The sequence below is a fragment of the Lampris incognitus genome, chromosome 13 (assembly GCF_029633865.1).
Source record: "Lampris incognitus isolate fLamInc1 chromosome 13, fLamInc1.hap2, whole genome shotgun sequence".
Taxonomy (NCBI): domain Eukaryota; kingdom Metazoa; phylum Chordata; class Actinopteri; order Lampriformes; family Lampridae; genus Lampris; species Lampris incognitus.
The window spans coordinates 37,034,134-37,050,280 of NC_079223.1; the positions used below are offsets into that span (position 1 = coordinate 37,034,134).

Consider the following 16,147-nt stretch of genomic DNA (forward strand, 5'->3'; position numbering starts at 1 on the left):
ATGTCCTGCTAAGATGGGGAAGGTGATAGATTGGACTGGGAGATCTCTCAATCTGATGTGTGACCAATGACTTTTCTTGTCGCTTGTCCCACATATGTGAATGGTATGATGTGAGTCTTCCCTGTGTGCGTGTGTAGTCTGTCCTCCTGTCAGGTCTACATGGTGATGGTGGTCGCGTGGCTCGGGGTCCTGGCCTGTTCCAGTGGTATCTAGACACTGCTTGACATCCTCCTCATCATATTCTTCATATATTTTATAATTCCATTATAATTCTGTTATGCTCTTTCAATGTTGTATTCTGGAAATTGTGTACACACAACATCCATTGCACGTTGTCCATCTTGGGAGAGAGATCCCTCCTCTGTTGCTCTCCCTGAAGTTTCTTCCTATTTTTTCTCACTGTTAAATGTTTTTTTTTTTAGGGAGTTGTTCCTTGTCTGATGTGAGGGTCTAAGGACAGGATGTTGTATTGCTGTAAAGCCCACTGAGGCAAATTTGTAATTTATGATAATGGGGTATACTGATAAAATTGGCTTCACTTGACTTGATTACATAGTTAGGGGTTTATAGACTTATAAAGGATGTGACTTTTCATGTGTATAGAAGTCATACGATATCAGCCATGCTGGTCTTATGTTTAACCAGCATGGTTAAACCATCTAGTAAATATTATATAGTTCTGTGACCGTGGTATGACATGATTATCATTGTTTCTGGCATAACATTATTAACTAACTTTTTTATTTACTCCACAGAGGGTGATTGCCTCCGCATTGTGTGTTAAAATCCTTTAGCGCACGTTATTGTGGATTATATTCTAGCAAGCTCATGACATTCAAATACTTCTGCTTTTGAGGATAGCTTTCCACTGATCTTTGCAGACAAGCCTGCATTCCTGCACTCCACTTCCTGGTTTTCTCCCATGACATTCTTTTCTGCTACATAATTAGGGGTTCAAGTTCAAAGGGCTGAAACCCTATTGTTTTTGTGTTATTTTTCTTCTTCAGAAATGTTTGCACAAATTCCCATCAGATGGTAAATGGCAGAGGAGGAGATTTTGCCTATTGATTGGAAGTTGTGTGCAAGTGCTGCCCAAGAAATATGACCCCAATAGGCCTGATGGGGGCATTATAATGAAGGTCAACTTTGCAGTCATAACACCTATGCAGTAAGTCCGATTTACACGAAACTTGGTACAGACACCCATCTATCCTTACTCTAGACATTTGCCCTAAGAGCCACTAAAGTGTGCCTGACTGGATTTTCCGCCATTTTGAAATTTTTGAAAAACACATTTTTGACATCTCCCCCTAAACCATCGGTCCGGTCGCTATCAAATTTTCTGTGGATCATTATTGGACCAAGCTTATTGTGTAAAGCTTGTTGATATCTTGACCAATGAACTTCAAAACTGCGGAATTGCCGCTTGCAGCTATTTTTTTAATTCTGTTTTTAGGGCTGAGCTTTCTAGATTATTCTTGTATTTTAATATTGCTTGTTTGTTTTCATGATTTTCCTGTGCTGTTATGCGGTTCCTGTCTGCTTGTGCTCATATGATGATTTTAATTCATCCATTTCTTTTATCACTTCTAGAGCGGGGTATTCTATTCATAATTGCCAGTTCATTTTTTTTGCCATTTTTCACAGCAATAGTCAAGAGAGACAGGAAAGGCAGGAGAAAGAGAGGGGATGACATACAGCAAAGGGCCCGGGTCGGATTTGAACCCAGGCCACTGCGGTAAAGACACAGCTTTATGTGGTACGTGCTCTACCAGGTGAGCCACCGAGGCACCCCCCAGTCAGTTCATTTTATACCATGCATAGCTTGTCTAACAGTTATTATAGAGTAACTTCTTTTTTTTTTATTACCCTTTTTAAGTCTGCATTGTTGCACAGTTTTGAGTCCGCTCACTGCTGCACAACACAATTATCCCACAAGGATAAATATAATTCGTCATCTTTCCCTTTTCGAGAATACCCATCCTATCTAAGATTCAAATCAGTTGCCTCCCTTTAAGTCTTATCTTAAATGCTGACCATAAACAAACATCATGCTGACTTTGTTAACACAAGTGGGGGTTAGCCGCTATGCATAAATAAAAAGGTTAGATTTTAAGCCTTTTGCGTACCTTGAAGGCTCTGACTTCAGAGGAGCGCTTGTTGACAGTAGAGGACAGCAGGCTCTTCCAGCCCTGGGGGTCATCTTTGTAGGGCAGGTGGCCTGCCCTAAGCTTTACATACAACACCCCATCTCTGGACAAGATGGACCTGACAGACAGGGAGAGAAGGAGAGAGTGGGTTGGAGGGAGAGAGAGAGAGAGAAGAAGCAAAGGAGAGAAAAAAAAGGGGGGAGAGGAGAGATAAATGAGTGGGAGGATGATGGAGAAAGGAAGAAAGATGGATATGGGGAGCAGAGTGAGGGAGGGAGGGGGTATGGAACAAACTCCTGCTCTCCAGAGATACGAACTGGCTTCCTTCATTATTGCACTCTTATTTATACTAATATTATTGATGTCACCTTTTAATTCTACTTGCACCTGCCATTTTATGCTCATGACATAATTTGCCTGTTTTATAATTTTCCGGCAATATTTTTTTTGTATTTTGATTTTCCTACTCTTTGCATGTTGATGATCTATGTATGTCTAATGTACCATCCCGCACCTTCCAATCCCAAAGTGCAGCTCTCCTCTCTGTCCCTAGAGTTAAAAAGAAGTATGGAGAGCTCCAAACTGAGGGTCTAAGGATACGGGGTGCCATACATTATACAGAATGTAACTGTAATTGCAAAGCCCTCTGCTGCTACATTGTGATTTCGGCTATACAAATAAATCTGACATGATATGACATAGAAATGAGGACAAAGGGAAGCCATGACACCCGCGTTACACTAACCAAAGTCAGTTCATTGGTGTCAATTACCATTACTTATATTTCTATAATTATTACTTGTATCTATACTTGAATACTACTACTACTACTACTTTCGGCTGCTCCCGTTAGGGGTGGCCACAGCGGATCACTCGTTTCCATCTCTTCCTGTCCTCTGCATCTTCCTCTGTCACATCAGCCACCTGCAGGTCCTCGCTCACCACATCCATAAACCTCCTCTTTGGCCTTCCTCTTTTCCTCTTCCCTGGCAGCTCTATATTCAGCATCCTTCTCCCATTATACCCAGCATCTCTCCTCCTCACATATCCAAGCCATCTCAATCTTGCCTCTCTTGCTTTGTCTCCAAACCATCCAACCTGAGCTGTCCCTCTAATACACTCGTTCCTGTCCTCCTTCATAAATCCAAATGAAACTATACTTGAATACACAGAATTCCAAAAAACACACATGTAAACTTGAGGACCAACATCATTCAATTAAACTTTGAGAGATAGTGTGGTGCAAATGGATTGAAATTCATGGTTCAATAACTCTAAAATGTAGATGACTCCATCCTTAAAGATATTGGCACTTGGTAAACAAAGCTTTCAGGACCTTAAAAGATTAGCAGTCATTCTCTTTGGGTGGAGGAAATCTCCGTTTAGGGCAGAACTCGATGTGTTTGCTGGTTGTGTCTGAGCATTTAGACTTAAGTTTCCTTTTAAATGACTCAAAAGATGACGTTTATGTCCCTTCTGTCCTTACATACTTGAGATGTTGGGTTCCTTTGTTGAGGACGATAGAAAGTTCCCAGTAACGTGGCCCCTTCACCTTAACCTGCAAATGTCACAAACAAGACAAAATTAACTTTATTTTAATAATAACAAATAACAGTAAACAACAAGGAACTGCTAAATTCACTTTAGGTAGAAACAATCAACAGAAAAAAAATTGAAGAGCCAATATTCTAGATAATGTGGTTTGCCTTGTCTTAGCACCAATTTAGTCATATGAAATTATATTTACAGTGGCTTGCAAAAGTATTCATACCCCTTGAACTTTTCCACATTTTGTCACGTTTCAACCACAAACATAAATATATTTTATTGGAATTTTATGTGAAAGACCAAAACAAAGTGGCACACAATTGTGAAGTACAAAGAAAATGATACATGATTTAAAAAAATTTTTACAAATAAAAAACTGAAAAGTGCGGTGTGCAAAAGTATTCAGCCCCCCTGAGTCAATACTTTGTGGAACCGCCTTTTGCTGCAACTACAGCTGCAAGACTTTTGGGGTATGTCTCTACCAGCTTTGCACATCTAGAGACTGAAATTTTTGCCCATTCTTCTTTGCAAACAGCTCAAGCTCAGTCAGATTAGATGGAGAGCGTTTGTGAACGGCAGTTTTCAGATGTTGCCACAGATTCTCAATTGGCTTTAGGTCCGGGCTTTGACTGGGCCATTCTAACACGTGAATATGTTTTGTTTTAAACCAGTCCATTGTAGCCCGGGCTTTATGTTTAGGGTCGTTGTCCTGCTGGAAGGTGAACCTCCGCCCCAGTCTCAAGTCTTTTGCAGACTCCAACAGGTTTTCTTCCAAGATTGCCCTGTACTTGGCTCCATCCATCTTCCCATCAACTCTGACCATCTTCCCTGTCCCTGCTGAAGAGAAGCACCCCCAGAGCATGATGCTGCCACCACCATGTTTGACAGTGGGGATGGTGGTGTGTTCAGAGTGATGTGCAGTGTTAGCTTTCCCGCCACACATAGCGTTTTGCATTTAGGCCAAAAAGTTCAATTTTGGTCTCATCTGACCAGAGCACCTTCTTCCACATGTTTGCTGTGTCCCCCACATGGCTTCTGGCAAACTGCAAACGGGACTTCTTATGGTTTTCTTTTAACAATGACTTTCTTCTTGCCACTCTTCCATAAAGGCAAGATTTGTGCAGTGCACGACCAATAGTTGTCCTGTGGACAGATTCCCCCACCTGAGCTGTGGATCTCTGCAGTTCGTCCAGAGTCACCACGGACCTCTTGGCTGCATCTCTGATCAGTGCTCTCCTTGTTCGGCCTGTAAGTTTAGGTGGACGGCCGTGTCTTGGTAGGTTTGCAGTTGTGCCATACTCTTTCCATTTCCGGATGATGGATTGAACAGTGCTCCGTGAGATGTTCAAAGCTTGGGAAATCTTTTTATAGCCTAACCCTGCTTTAAACTTCTCCACAACTTTATCCCTGACCTGTCTGGTGTGTTCCTTGGACTTCATGTGTAATTTATTGTATTTTAATAAGAGATCTCGCTCCCGTTTGCATTGTTAAAAGTTACTGCATAAAAATTCTGTTGTTACATACACTACCGTTCAAAAGTTTGGGATCACCCAAACAATTTTGTGTTTTCCATGAAAAGTCACACTTATTCACCACCATATGTTGTGAAATGAATAGAAAATAGAGTCAAGACATTGACAAGGTTAGAAATAATGATTTGTATTTGAAATAAGATTTTTTTTACATCAAACTTTGCTTTCGTCAAAGAATCCTCCATTTGCAGCAATTACAGCATTGCAGACCTTTGGCATTCTAGCTGTTAATTTGTTGAGGTAATCTGGAGAAATTGCACCCCACGCTTCCAGAAGCAGCTCCCACAAGTTGGATTGGTTGGATGGGCACTTCTTTGAGCAGATTGAGTTTCTGGAGCATCACATTTGTGGGGTCAATTAAACGCTCAAAATGGCCAGAAAAAGAGAACTTTCATCTGAAACTCGACAGTCTATTCTTGTTCTTAGAAATGAAGGCTATTCCATGCGAGAAATTGCTAAGAAATTGAAGATTTCCTACACCGGTGTGTACTACTCCCTTCAGAGGACAGCACAAACAGGCTCTAACCAGAGTAGAAAAAGAAGTGGGAGGCCGCGTTGCACAACTGAGCAAGAAGATAAGTACATTAGAGTCTCTAGTTTGAGAAACAGACGCCTCACAGGTCCCCAACTGGCATCTTCATTAAATAGTACCTGTTAGAGCCTGTTTGTGCTGTCCTCTGAAGGGAGTAGTACACACCGGTGTAGGAAATCTTCAATTTCTTAGCAATTTCTCGCATGGAATAGCCTTCATTTCTAAGAACAAGAATAGACTGTCGAGTTTCAGATGAAAGTTCTCTTTTTCTGGCCATTTTGAGCGTTTAATTGACCCCACAAATGTGATGCTCCAGAAACTCAATCTGCTCAAAGAAGTGCCCATCCAACCAATCCAACTTGTGGGAGCTGCTTCTGGAAGCGTGGGGTGCAATTTCTCCAGATTACCTCAACAAATTAACAGCTAGAATGCCAAAGGTCTGCAATGCTGTAATTGCTGCAAATGGAGGATTCTTTGACGAAAGCAAAGTTTGATGTAAAAAAAATCTTATTTCAAACACAAATCATTATTTCTAACCTTGTCAATGTCTTGACTCTATTTTCTATTCATTTCACAACATATGGTGGTGAATAAGTGTGACTTTTCATGGAAAACACGAAATTGTTTGGGTGATCCCAAACTTTTGAACGGTAGTGTATATCTGAAAGTTACTGAATACATATTCTGTTTTGTTACATATATCTGAAAGTTACTGCATAAGAATTCTGTTTTGTTAACTATATCTAAGTTACAACTGAAAGCTCTTATTTTTGCCCCAAAGAGTGAATAAATGCTATAATGCAATTTAAAATGCAGCTTCTACTGTTTCTATCAAATTGCAACCCCCTCCCCCAAGATCAGGTGGAGGGGTCCTCAGGGTAGATCAAAAATACGCAGGGGGTCCAGGACCCCAAAAAGGTTGAGAACCACTGTTCTAAAGGACACGGGGAGCTGAAAGAAGTGGTTGAAAGTCATTTAAAATGAATCCAAGCAGACATTTTCTGCATACTATGTAGTTATTCTCCTGATGGCTCCCCCCCACCCCCTTTTCTCCCAATTGTATCTGGCCAATTACCCTACTCTTCTGAGTTGTCCCGGTCACTGCTCCAACCCCTCTGCTGATCCCGGGAGGGCTGCAGACTACTACGTCTCCTCTGATACACGTGGAATCACCAGCCGTTTCTTTTCACCTGATAGTGAGGCGTTTCGCCAGGGGAATGTAGCGCGTGGGAGGATCACGCTATTCCCCCTCCCCGCTGAACAGGTGCTCCGACGAGGAGGTGCTAGTGCAGTGACCAGGACACACACCCACATCTGGCTTCCCACCCACAGACACGGCCAATTGTGTCTGTAGGGATGCCTAATCAAGCCAGGGGTAACATGGGGATTCGAAGCGGCGATCCCCGTGTTGGTAGGCAACGGAATAGATCGCCACACTACCCGGACACCTCCTGATGGCTTTCTGACTGAGGCCCAGTTCAATTCCAGATTTACAGCAAAACTGGCCGGGGCCTGTTTTCTAGTCACCTGTCACTCACTAATCAGACTTCAAATTAGGGTAGTCAATACTAAATAGACTACATGGCCAAAAGTATGTGAACACCTGAACATCACACCTATATGTGCTTTTTGAAAATCTCATTGCAAATCCATGGGCATTAATATGGAGTTGGTCCTCCCTTTGCTGCTGTAAGCCTCCACTCTTCTGGGAAGGTTTCCACTAGATTTTGGAAAATGGCTGCAGGGATTCACTTCCCTTCAGCCACAAGAGCATTCGTGAGGTTGGGCATTGATATTGGGGAGAAGGCCTGGCTCACTGTTGGTGTTCCAATTCATCCGAAAGGTGTTGGAAGGGGTTGAGGTCAGGATCAATCAAGTTTTTCCACACCAAACTCTGCAAACCATGTCTTTATGGACCTCACTTTGCACACAGGGGCACTGTCAGACTGAAACAAGAAAGGGCCTTCTCCAAACTGTTGCTACAAAATTGAAAGCATGCAATTCTCTAAAATGTCATTGCATGATGTAGCATTAAGATTTCCCTTCACTAGAACTAAGGGGTGTAGCCCAAGCCATTTATGGTTGGCACTTTGTATTCAGGCAGGTAGCCTTTTTCTGGTATTTGTTAAGGTTTGTAGAACGAACCCAATAGCGACAACACAAGACAAAGTAAAGCACCAACCTGGCAGGACTCGTAGAGGAGAGCCGGCCGGGCCTGGACAGAAGGGGGAGGCGCTTCAGGCGGAACTTGAGAATAGCTTCTTAAAAATGGGAAAACGTAAACTGCCCCCTTAATCCGAAAGGGAAAAAACGTAAACTGCTCCTTTAAAGTCCGAAAGGGAAAAAACGTAAACTGCTCCTTTAAAGTCCGAAAGGGAAAAAACGTAAACTGCTCCTTTAAAGTCCGAAAGGGAAAAAAAACACAAACTGCTCCTTTAAAGTCCGAAGTCCAACCGAGTAATAAGATCCACAGTGAGAGAGGAGAAATTAGAATATCAAAAACTTGATCTCAACTAGAAAATCACGATGGGAAAATCCAATGGGGAAAACACAAAGAGAGTTCTTCTCCGAACAAGCTCTCAAGGAGAACTGACACAAGGGAATAATCAAACAAGCAAAAACACGGAGAATACTACAATCTGTACTCCACCGGGAGACACAGAAATGTCACAAAACTCGAGACGAAGAATTTACTCACGGGACTGTTCAGGACGAACTCGCGACGAGTTCTGGAAAGCAAACAAACTTATACTAGAGTGGTTAACGAGTAGGTAGGCTGCAGGTGTTTCAGACGCGCCCTTCCCCCGCTCTCATTGCTGGTTGCCAGGTTGGTCAACAGACCGAGCCCTAACAGTACCCCCCCCTCTACGGGAGCCACCAGGCGACCTGCCAGGCTTGTCAGGGTGACGGCGATAGAACTCAGCGAGCAGACCAGGGTCCATGATGAGCTGGTGGGATACCCAGCTTCGTTCCTCCACCCCATAGCCCTCCCAGTCAACCAAATACTGGAACCCCCGTCCCCTGCGTCGGACGTCCATCAGCCGACGGACCTTCCACTGTGGATGCCCATCCACAATCTCAGGGGGAGGCGGAGCTGGGGCCGGAGGCATAAGGGGGCTCTCGGAGACAGGCTTAACTCGGGACACATGAAAAACCGGATGGATCTTCATGGAGGCCGGGAGCTTAAGACGCACAACTGCAGGACTGGGTACTTCCTGGATCTCGAAGGGTCCAACGAACTGGGGATTCAGCTTCTTGGCAGAGGACTGAAGGGGGAGATCCTTGGTGGACAGCCAGACTCTCTGTCCGGGTTGGTAAGCTGGTGCTGTGGATCGGCGACGGTTAGCTCCTCGTCTGGCACGTTCCGTAGCACGGAGCAGCGCAGCCCTGGTGATCTCCCAGACACGACGACAGCGGTCCAGATGAGTCTGCACGGAGGGAACCTCAACTTCGGACTCCTGTGCAGAGAAGACGGGCGGCTGGTAACCAAGGGATGCCTCAAAGGGCGAGAGGCCGGTGGCGGAGCTGACCAGGGAGTTGACCGCATACTCGACCCAGGGGAGAAACTGACTCCAGGAGGTTGGCTTCTTGGCAGCGACGCAACGGAGAGCAGATTCCACACTCTGGTTCATCCTCTCAGTCTGTCCGTTAGTCTGCGGATGATATCCCGACGAAAGGCTGACCGAGGCGCCCAACCCCTTGCAGAAAGCACGCCACACACGGGAAACAAACTGGGGCCCTCTGTCTGACACAATGTCCTTGGGAAGTCCATGCAAACGGAAGACGTGGCTCATCAGGAGGTCAGCGGTTTCTGAAGCAGAAGGAAGCTTAGGCAAAGCCACCAGGTGAACACCCTTGCTGAAGCGATCCACCACCGTCAGGATCACTGTGTTGCCCTGAGACGGAGGAAGTCCAGAGACAAAATCCAACGCCACATGGGACCAGGGCCGACTGGGAATAGGAAGGGGCTGCAGCAGACCAGCCGGTGCCTGGTGAGAGGCCTTGCTGCGGGCACAGATGGTGCAGGCCATGACGAACTCCTTGACGTCCCTCCTCATAGTGGGCCACCAGAACCGTCGAGCTATGAAAGTGAAAGTGCGGTGGACTCCAGGGTGGCAAGCGAGCTGACTGGTGTGGCCCCATTTGAGGACCCGAGACCTCACTGAGTCCGGAACAAACAGTCGGCGAGGCGGCACGTTGCTCGGGGCTGGACTGGAGCGCAAGGCGCGCTTGACCACCGTTTCAAGGCCCCAGGTCACCACGCCAACGACCTTGGTCTCAGGGAGGACGGGACTTGGCTCCACCGTTACAGGTTCCTTAAGGTGTTGACGAGACAGAGCATCTGCCTTGGTGTTGCGGGAGCCAGGACGATAAGTCAGTGTGAAGTCGAACCGACTGAGGAAACTGGCCCACCGTGCCTGCCGACCATTGAGACGTTTGGTTGCCCGGATGAACGTCAGGTTCTTATGATCAGTCCAGATGGTAAATGGATGCTCTGCCCCCTCCAGCCAATGGCGCCATTCCTCAAGTGCAGCCACTACAGCGAGAAGCTCCCGATTACCAACATCGTAGTTCTCCTCGGCGGGAAGGAACCGGCGGGAGAAGAACGCGCAAGGATGAACCTTCTGGTCGGTCTCTGATCGTTGGGAGAGCACAGCCCCCAATCCGGTGTCCGAAGCGTCCACCTCAACTATGAACTGCCTCTTGGGATCGGGATGGAGTAGGACGGAGGCACTGGTGAACCTCTCCTTGAGCGACAGAAATGCAGAGCGAGCAGCTGGGGACCAGACGAACGGCTGAGAGGGGGAGGTTAGACGGGTGAGGGGTTCTGCTACAGAGCTGTAGTTTCGGACGAACCTCCTGTAAAAGTTCGCGAACCCGAGGAAGCTCTGCAGTTCCTTACGTGACTTAGGATCCGGCCATTCCACCACCGCTTTGATCTTGCGAGGATCAGCTCGAGTCTTGCCTCCCTCCACGATAAAACCTAAGTAGTCCACTGACTCAGAATGGAACAGGCATTTCTCAGCCTTGACGAACAGCCGGTTACGAAGGAGGCGTTCGAGAACCTGCCGCACGTGCTGGACATGCTCCTCGAGGGACCTGGAGAAGATGAGGATGTCATCAAGGTAGACGACAACGAATTGGTCGAGCATGTCGCGAAGGATGTCATTCATGAGTGCCTGGAACACCGCCGGGGCGTTGGTGAGGCCGAACGGCATTACCAGGTACTCATAATGACCACGGGGAGTCTTAAAGGCTGTCTTCCACTCGTCCCCTTTCCGGATCCGAACGAGATGGTAGGCGTTCCGGAGATCCAGCTTAGTGAAGACAGTCGCCTGGGTCAGGGGTTCGAGGGTGGAGCTCATCAGAGGCAGGGGGTATTTATTCTTGATGGTGATGTCGTTGAGTTGGCGATAATCAATGCAGGGTCGGAGACCACCATCCTTCTTCTTAACGAAAAAGAAACCAGCTGCCACCTGGGAGGATGAGGGTCGGATGAGCCCTGCCGCCAACGATTCTGAAATGTAATCGTCCATAGCAGCCTTCTCGGGAATGGAAAGGCTGTAAAGACGACTGCTAGGGAGAGAGGCCCCAGGACGGAGGTTGATAGCACAATCATATGGCCGATGCGGAGGGAGAGACTGAGCCCGCGTCTTGCTGAAGACCTCCCCGAGATCATGATACTCGGGAGGAACAGAGGAAAGGTCGGGAGGAGGGGCAATCGGAACAGTCTGGACTGCTGGGCCAGGTGCGGCCTGAAGACACCGGGCGTGACAGGAGGAGCTCCACTCCAAAATGTTACCAGACGACCAAGCAATGTGTGGCTCATGCTGAGCCAACCAGGGACGCCCCAAGATCACAGGAACTAAGGGAGACTGGATGACGAAGAACTGAAGGCTCTCCACATGGTTTCCAGCAATAGTGAGAGACACGGGACAGGACTGTCGGGTAACACTGGCCAGGCGGCGCTCATCCAGAGCAAAGGCCTCTATTGGCCTCTCCAATTCCTCACATGGAATGTTAGCTTGAGCAGCAAACGTAGAGTCCAAGAAACACCCATCAGCTCCCGAATCGATGAGTGCGCCTACAGTGAGCCGCTGGTCTGCCCAAGCCAGGGTAACGCTCACAAGATGGTTAGCCGGAGCAGGATGGCGGGAACAGGAAAGACGGCTCACTAGGATCTCCCGGGGTCCCAGTGAGCCTAATCTTTTGGCCGCGTAGGACACTCGCTGATCCGGTGTCCCTTAAGACCGCAGTAAAGACAGAGACCTGCCTTGAACCGGGCCTCACGTTCAGCGGGAGTCAGTCGTGTACGCCCAAGCTGCATAGGTTCCTCCTCTGTCACTGTCTGGGAGGAGGAGAGGCTTGCCACAGGGGAAGTGGAGTGCGACGAAGAAGAGCCCCCTTCGGAAGCTCTGGATGGCTGAGAGGTAGAAACGGTTCCCCGTAGACCTCGCTCGCGCCTTCTCTCGCGGAGACGTCCATCGATGCGGATGGCAAGGCTGATAAGGTCGTCGAGAGAGGTAGGATCCTCCCGGGTGGCTAGCTGATCCTTGACGGCATCGCTGAGGCCCCTACGGAAGGTTACCCGAAGTGACTGGTCGTTCCAGCCACTCTCAGCCGCAGCCAGCCTGAACTCGACTGAGTAGTCAGTGACACTGCCACTGCCCTGCTGGATCCTGCTCAATCGGACACCCGGATCCTGACCGTACACTGGATGATGGAATACCTTCCGAAGCTCAGCCACAAAGTCATCGTAGGAAGAGCAGAAACTGGCCCCCATGGACCAGGAAGCAGTGGCCCACTGAGCAGCGCGGCCAGTCAGCAGGTTAGTCACGTAAGCAACTTTTGCAGCATCTGTGGTGAACCCCCTGGAATGGTGGGCGAAGACAAGCTCACACTGCATGATGAACGTGGCACAGGTCTCAAAGTTGCCATCAAAAGGCCTGGGATTGGAGATACTGGGCTCCCGGAAATCCGAAACATAAACGGTAGGATTGTCTAAGGCAACGGCTGCGGGCACTGCTGGAGGAGGGGCGGCCGGAACTGGTGGGACAGCTGGCTGGATGGTGATAGCCGCTGTGAGAGTTTGCAACTGCTTAAGAACCTCCTCTTGTTGGCTCGCGAGCGCCGCTTGCTGGGCCGAAAGAGAATCCACCGAAGCCTGGAGGGGTTGCACCTGAGCCCGGAGGCCCTGCATGGCAACAGCGGCCTCTTGTAGTTGCTGGCCGTGGGAGGCTGTAAGCTGAATCTGCTTATAGAGAGCAGCCTGGACAGGATTGGCGTCTGGGTTGTCTGGGTTCATAGTGAAGGCGAGTTCGTACTGTTAAGGTTTGTAGAACGAACCCAATAGCGACAACACAAGACAAAGTAAAGCACCAACCTGGCAGGACTCGTAGAGGAGAGCCGGCCGGGCCTGGACAGAAGGGGGAGGCGCTTCAGGCGGAACTTGAGAATAGCTTCTTAAAAATGGGAAAACGTAAACTGCCCCCTTAATCCGAAAAGGAAAAAACGTAAACTGCTCCTTTAAAGTCCGAAAGGGAAAAAACGTAAACTGCTCCTTTAAAGTCCGAAAGGGAAAAAACGTAAACTGCTCCTTTAAAGTCCGAAAGGGAAAAAAAACACAAACTGCTCCTTTAAAGTCCGAAGTCCAACCGAGTAATAAGATCCACAGTGAGAGAGGAGAAATTAGAATATCAAAAACTTGATCTCAACTAGAAAATCACGATGGGAAAATCCAATGGGGAAAACACAAAGAGAGTTCTTCTCCGAACAAGCTCTCAAGGAGAACTGACATAAGGGAATAATCAAACAAGCAAAAACACGGAGAATACTACAATCTGTACTCCACCGGGAGACACAGAAATGTCACAAAACTCGAGACGAAGAATTTACTCACGGGACTGTTCAGGACGAACTCGCGACGAGTTCTGGAAAGCAAACAAACTTATACTAGAGTGGTTAACGAGTAGGTAGGCTGCAGGTGTTTCAGACGCGCCCTTCCCCCGCTCTCATTGCTGGTTGCCAGGTTGGTCAACAGACCGAGCCCTAACAGTATTATCCAAACCAAGATTTGTCAGACTGTCAGATAGTGAAGCATGATTCATCACTCCAGAGAATGCATTTCAACTGCTCCAGAGTCCAATGGGGGTGTGCTTTACACCACTCCAGCCAACACTTGGCACTGCACATGGTGATCTTAGGCTTGTGTGCAGCTGTTCGGCCTTGGAAACCAGTTTCATGAAGCTCCTGATGAACAGTTCTTGTGCTGATGTTGCTTCCAGAGGCAGTTTGGAACCTGGTAATGACTGCTGCAACTGAAGGCAGACGACTTTTACGCGCTTCAGCACTCGGCGATCCCATTCTGTCAGCTTTTGCGGCCTATCGCTTCACGGCTGTGCTACCGTTGCTCCAAGACTTTTCCACTTCACAATAGCATACTTACAATTGTCACTGAGCTCTTCAGTATGACCTGTCCTACTGCCAACGTTTGTCTATAGAGATTGCATGGCTGTATGTTTGATTTTATGCACATACCCACAAATTAGAAGGAGTGTCCACTAGTGACACGCGGGTCGACCCACAACCCACGGGTCGAGCGGGTTCCAGTTAACTTACTAGAAAATATCACGGGTTCGGGTGGGCGCGTCAAAAAGAGACAAAGCAGTGTTCCGAGTAAGTTTTAAATAACTTACAGAACTTTAAATTTTTGGCCATAATTCCAAAAGGCATGTTTGGCACACAAACAACACAGCACATTGCCAAAAGAACACCAAACCCACAGTGAAGGTGGTGGTGGCAGCATCATGCTGTGGGGCTGCTTTTCTTCAGCCAGAACTAGGGCATTATTCAACGTGGAGGGAATCATGAATAGCTCCAAACACCAGTCGATTCTGGCACAAAACCTTCAGGGGAATCTCAAGGGGAATTTCACTTTTCAGCACAACAACAACAACAACAACCCAAAGCATACATCCATATCAACAAAGCAATGGCTTCACCAAAAGAAGATCAACATTTTGGAATGGCCAACCAGAGCCCAGACCTGAATACAAATCTTTGACCTGCAGAGGGCTGTGCACAAGAGATGCCCTCACAAATTGGCAAACCTAGAAGGTTTCTGCAAGGAAGAGTGTGACAATATTGCTAAGTTAAGATGCGCGAAGCTCATAGGCTCTCACCCAAAAAGACTAAGTACTGTAATAAAATCAAAAAGTGCTTCAACAAAGTACTTGTTTAGAAGTGTGCACACTTATTCAACCAGGTTATTGCAAGTTTTGCATTTTCCCCTAAAAGATTTCTGATTGTTTTTCACTTTGCTTTTATACGTTGTAATTTCAAAAAACGTGGGAAAAGTTCTGCTATGATTTATCTTGGTTTCATTTTTTTACATCACAAAAGCCTGCCATTTTAAAAGGGTTGTATAGAATTTTTATACCCACTATATGTATGCTTTTGTGGCAAGACCTGTATATTTTTTTTTCCCTCGAGAATTTCTATTCCCCTATCCCCACACATGCACACAGTTAGACTGAAGTGAAACTGTCTGAAAAAGCATTTTAAGTATGAGACATGAGAAAATATCAATGTGTCATCAATACTAATTCATTTCTTTTGGGGGAAGTGGCTGCTCACGCAGTGTTACCCACCTGGTGTTGGTTCTAGATTTATAAAGCAATGTTGTTGCCATGACAACAACCGGAGAAAATGTTAAAATTAGAAAGGGGGATGGGATTTGGCCAAATTAGAATGACACATGGGGAGTAGGATTTATTATGTTCGCGAATTTGACAGGTGAAATCGATAAGGGATCAGCACATCAACTGGAATAATTTTCAGAGCACTTTGTGAATGTAAAGCATTACCCATCTGACACTGAGGGGGTCATTTATCACTAGGCTCTTCCTGTAGACTACAAAATCAATAAACATTTCCCAAGCCTTACCTGTTTGAGGAGGTGCAGCTCAGGCAGAATGGCAGGCGCCATTAGTTCCACTGTTGTCTCCTCATACCACTGGGTCCCCTGGAACAAGAAATGGAAAATATCATTACGTACACACAGCAACCACGGAATGGATGCCTTAACTAAATTGGTTATACCAATATCATAATAACACACACACACGTGTATATATATATATATATACACACACACACACACACACACACACACACACACACACACACGTGTGTGTGGGAGGGGGCAGCGATGATGTTTTTTTTTGGGGGGGGTTCTCCCTTTTTTTCCCCATTTGTATCCAGTCAATTATCCCCCTCTTCCGAGCTGTCCCGGTTGCTGCTCCACCTCCTCTGCCCATCCGGGGAGGGCTGCAGACTACCACATGCCCCCTCTGATACATGTGGAGCCGCCAGCAGCTTCTTTT

The 16,147-nt window shown here is 46.9% G+C and overlaps 1 protein-coding gene across 1 annotated transcript in view; it reads right to left on the reverse strand.

Annotated features, from left to right (window-relative positions):
* The window catches only part of anapc1 (anaphase promoting complex subunit 1), a 206,103-nt gene that overhangs the window by 27,406 nt on the left and 162,550 nt on the right, over nt 1–16,147 (reverse strand). Inside the window, exons 46-48 of the mRNA XM_056291362.1 lie at nt 15,709–15,786; nt 3,641–3,708; nt 2,130–2,268 (exon numbers count right to left, since the gene is read on the reverse strand). Coding sequence (XP_056147337.1) covers nt 2,130–2,268; nt 3,641–3,708; nt 15,709–15,786 — 285 coding nt within the window. The remainder of the gene's footprint in view (nt 1–2,129; nt 2,269–3,640; nt 3,709–15,708; nt 15,787–16,147) is intronic.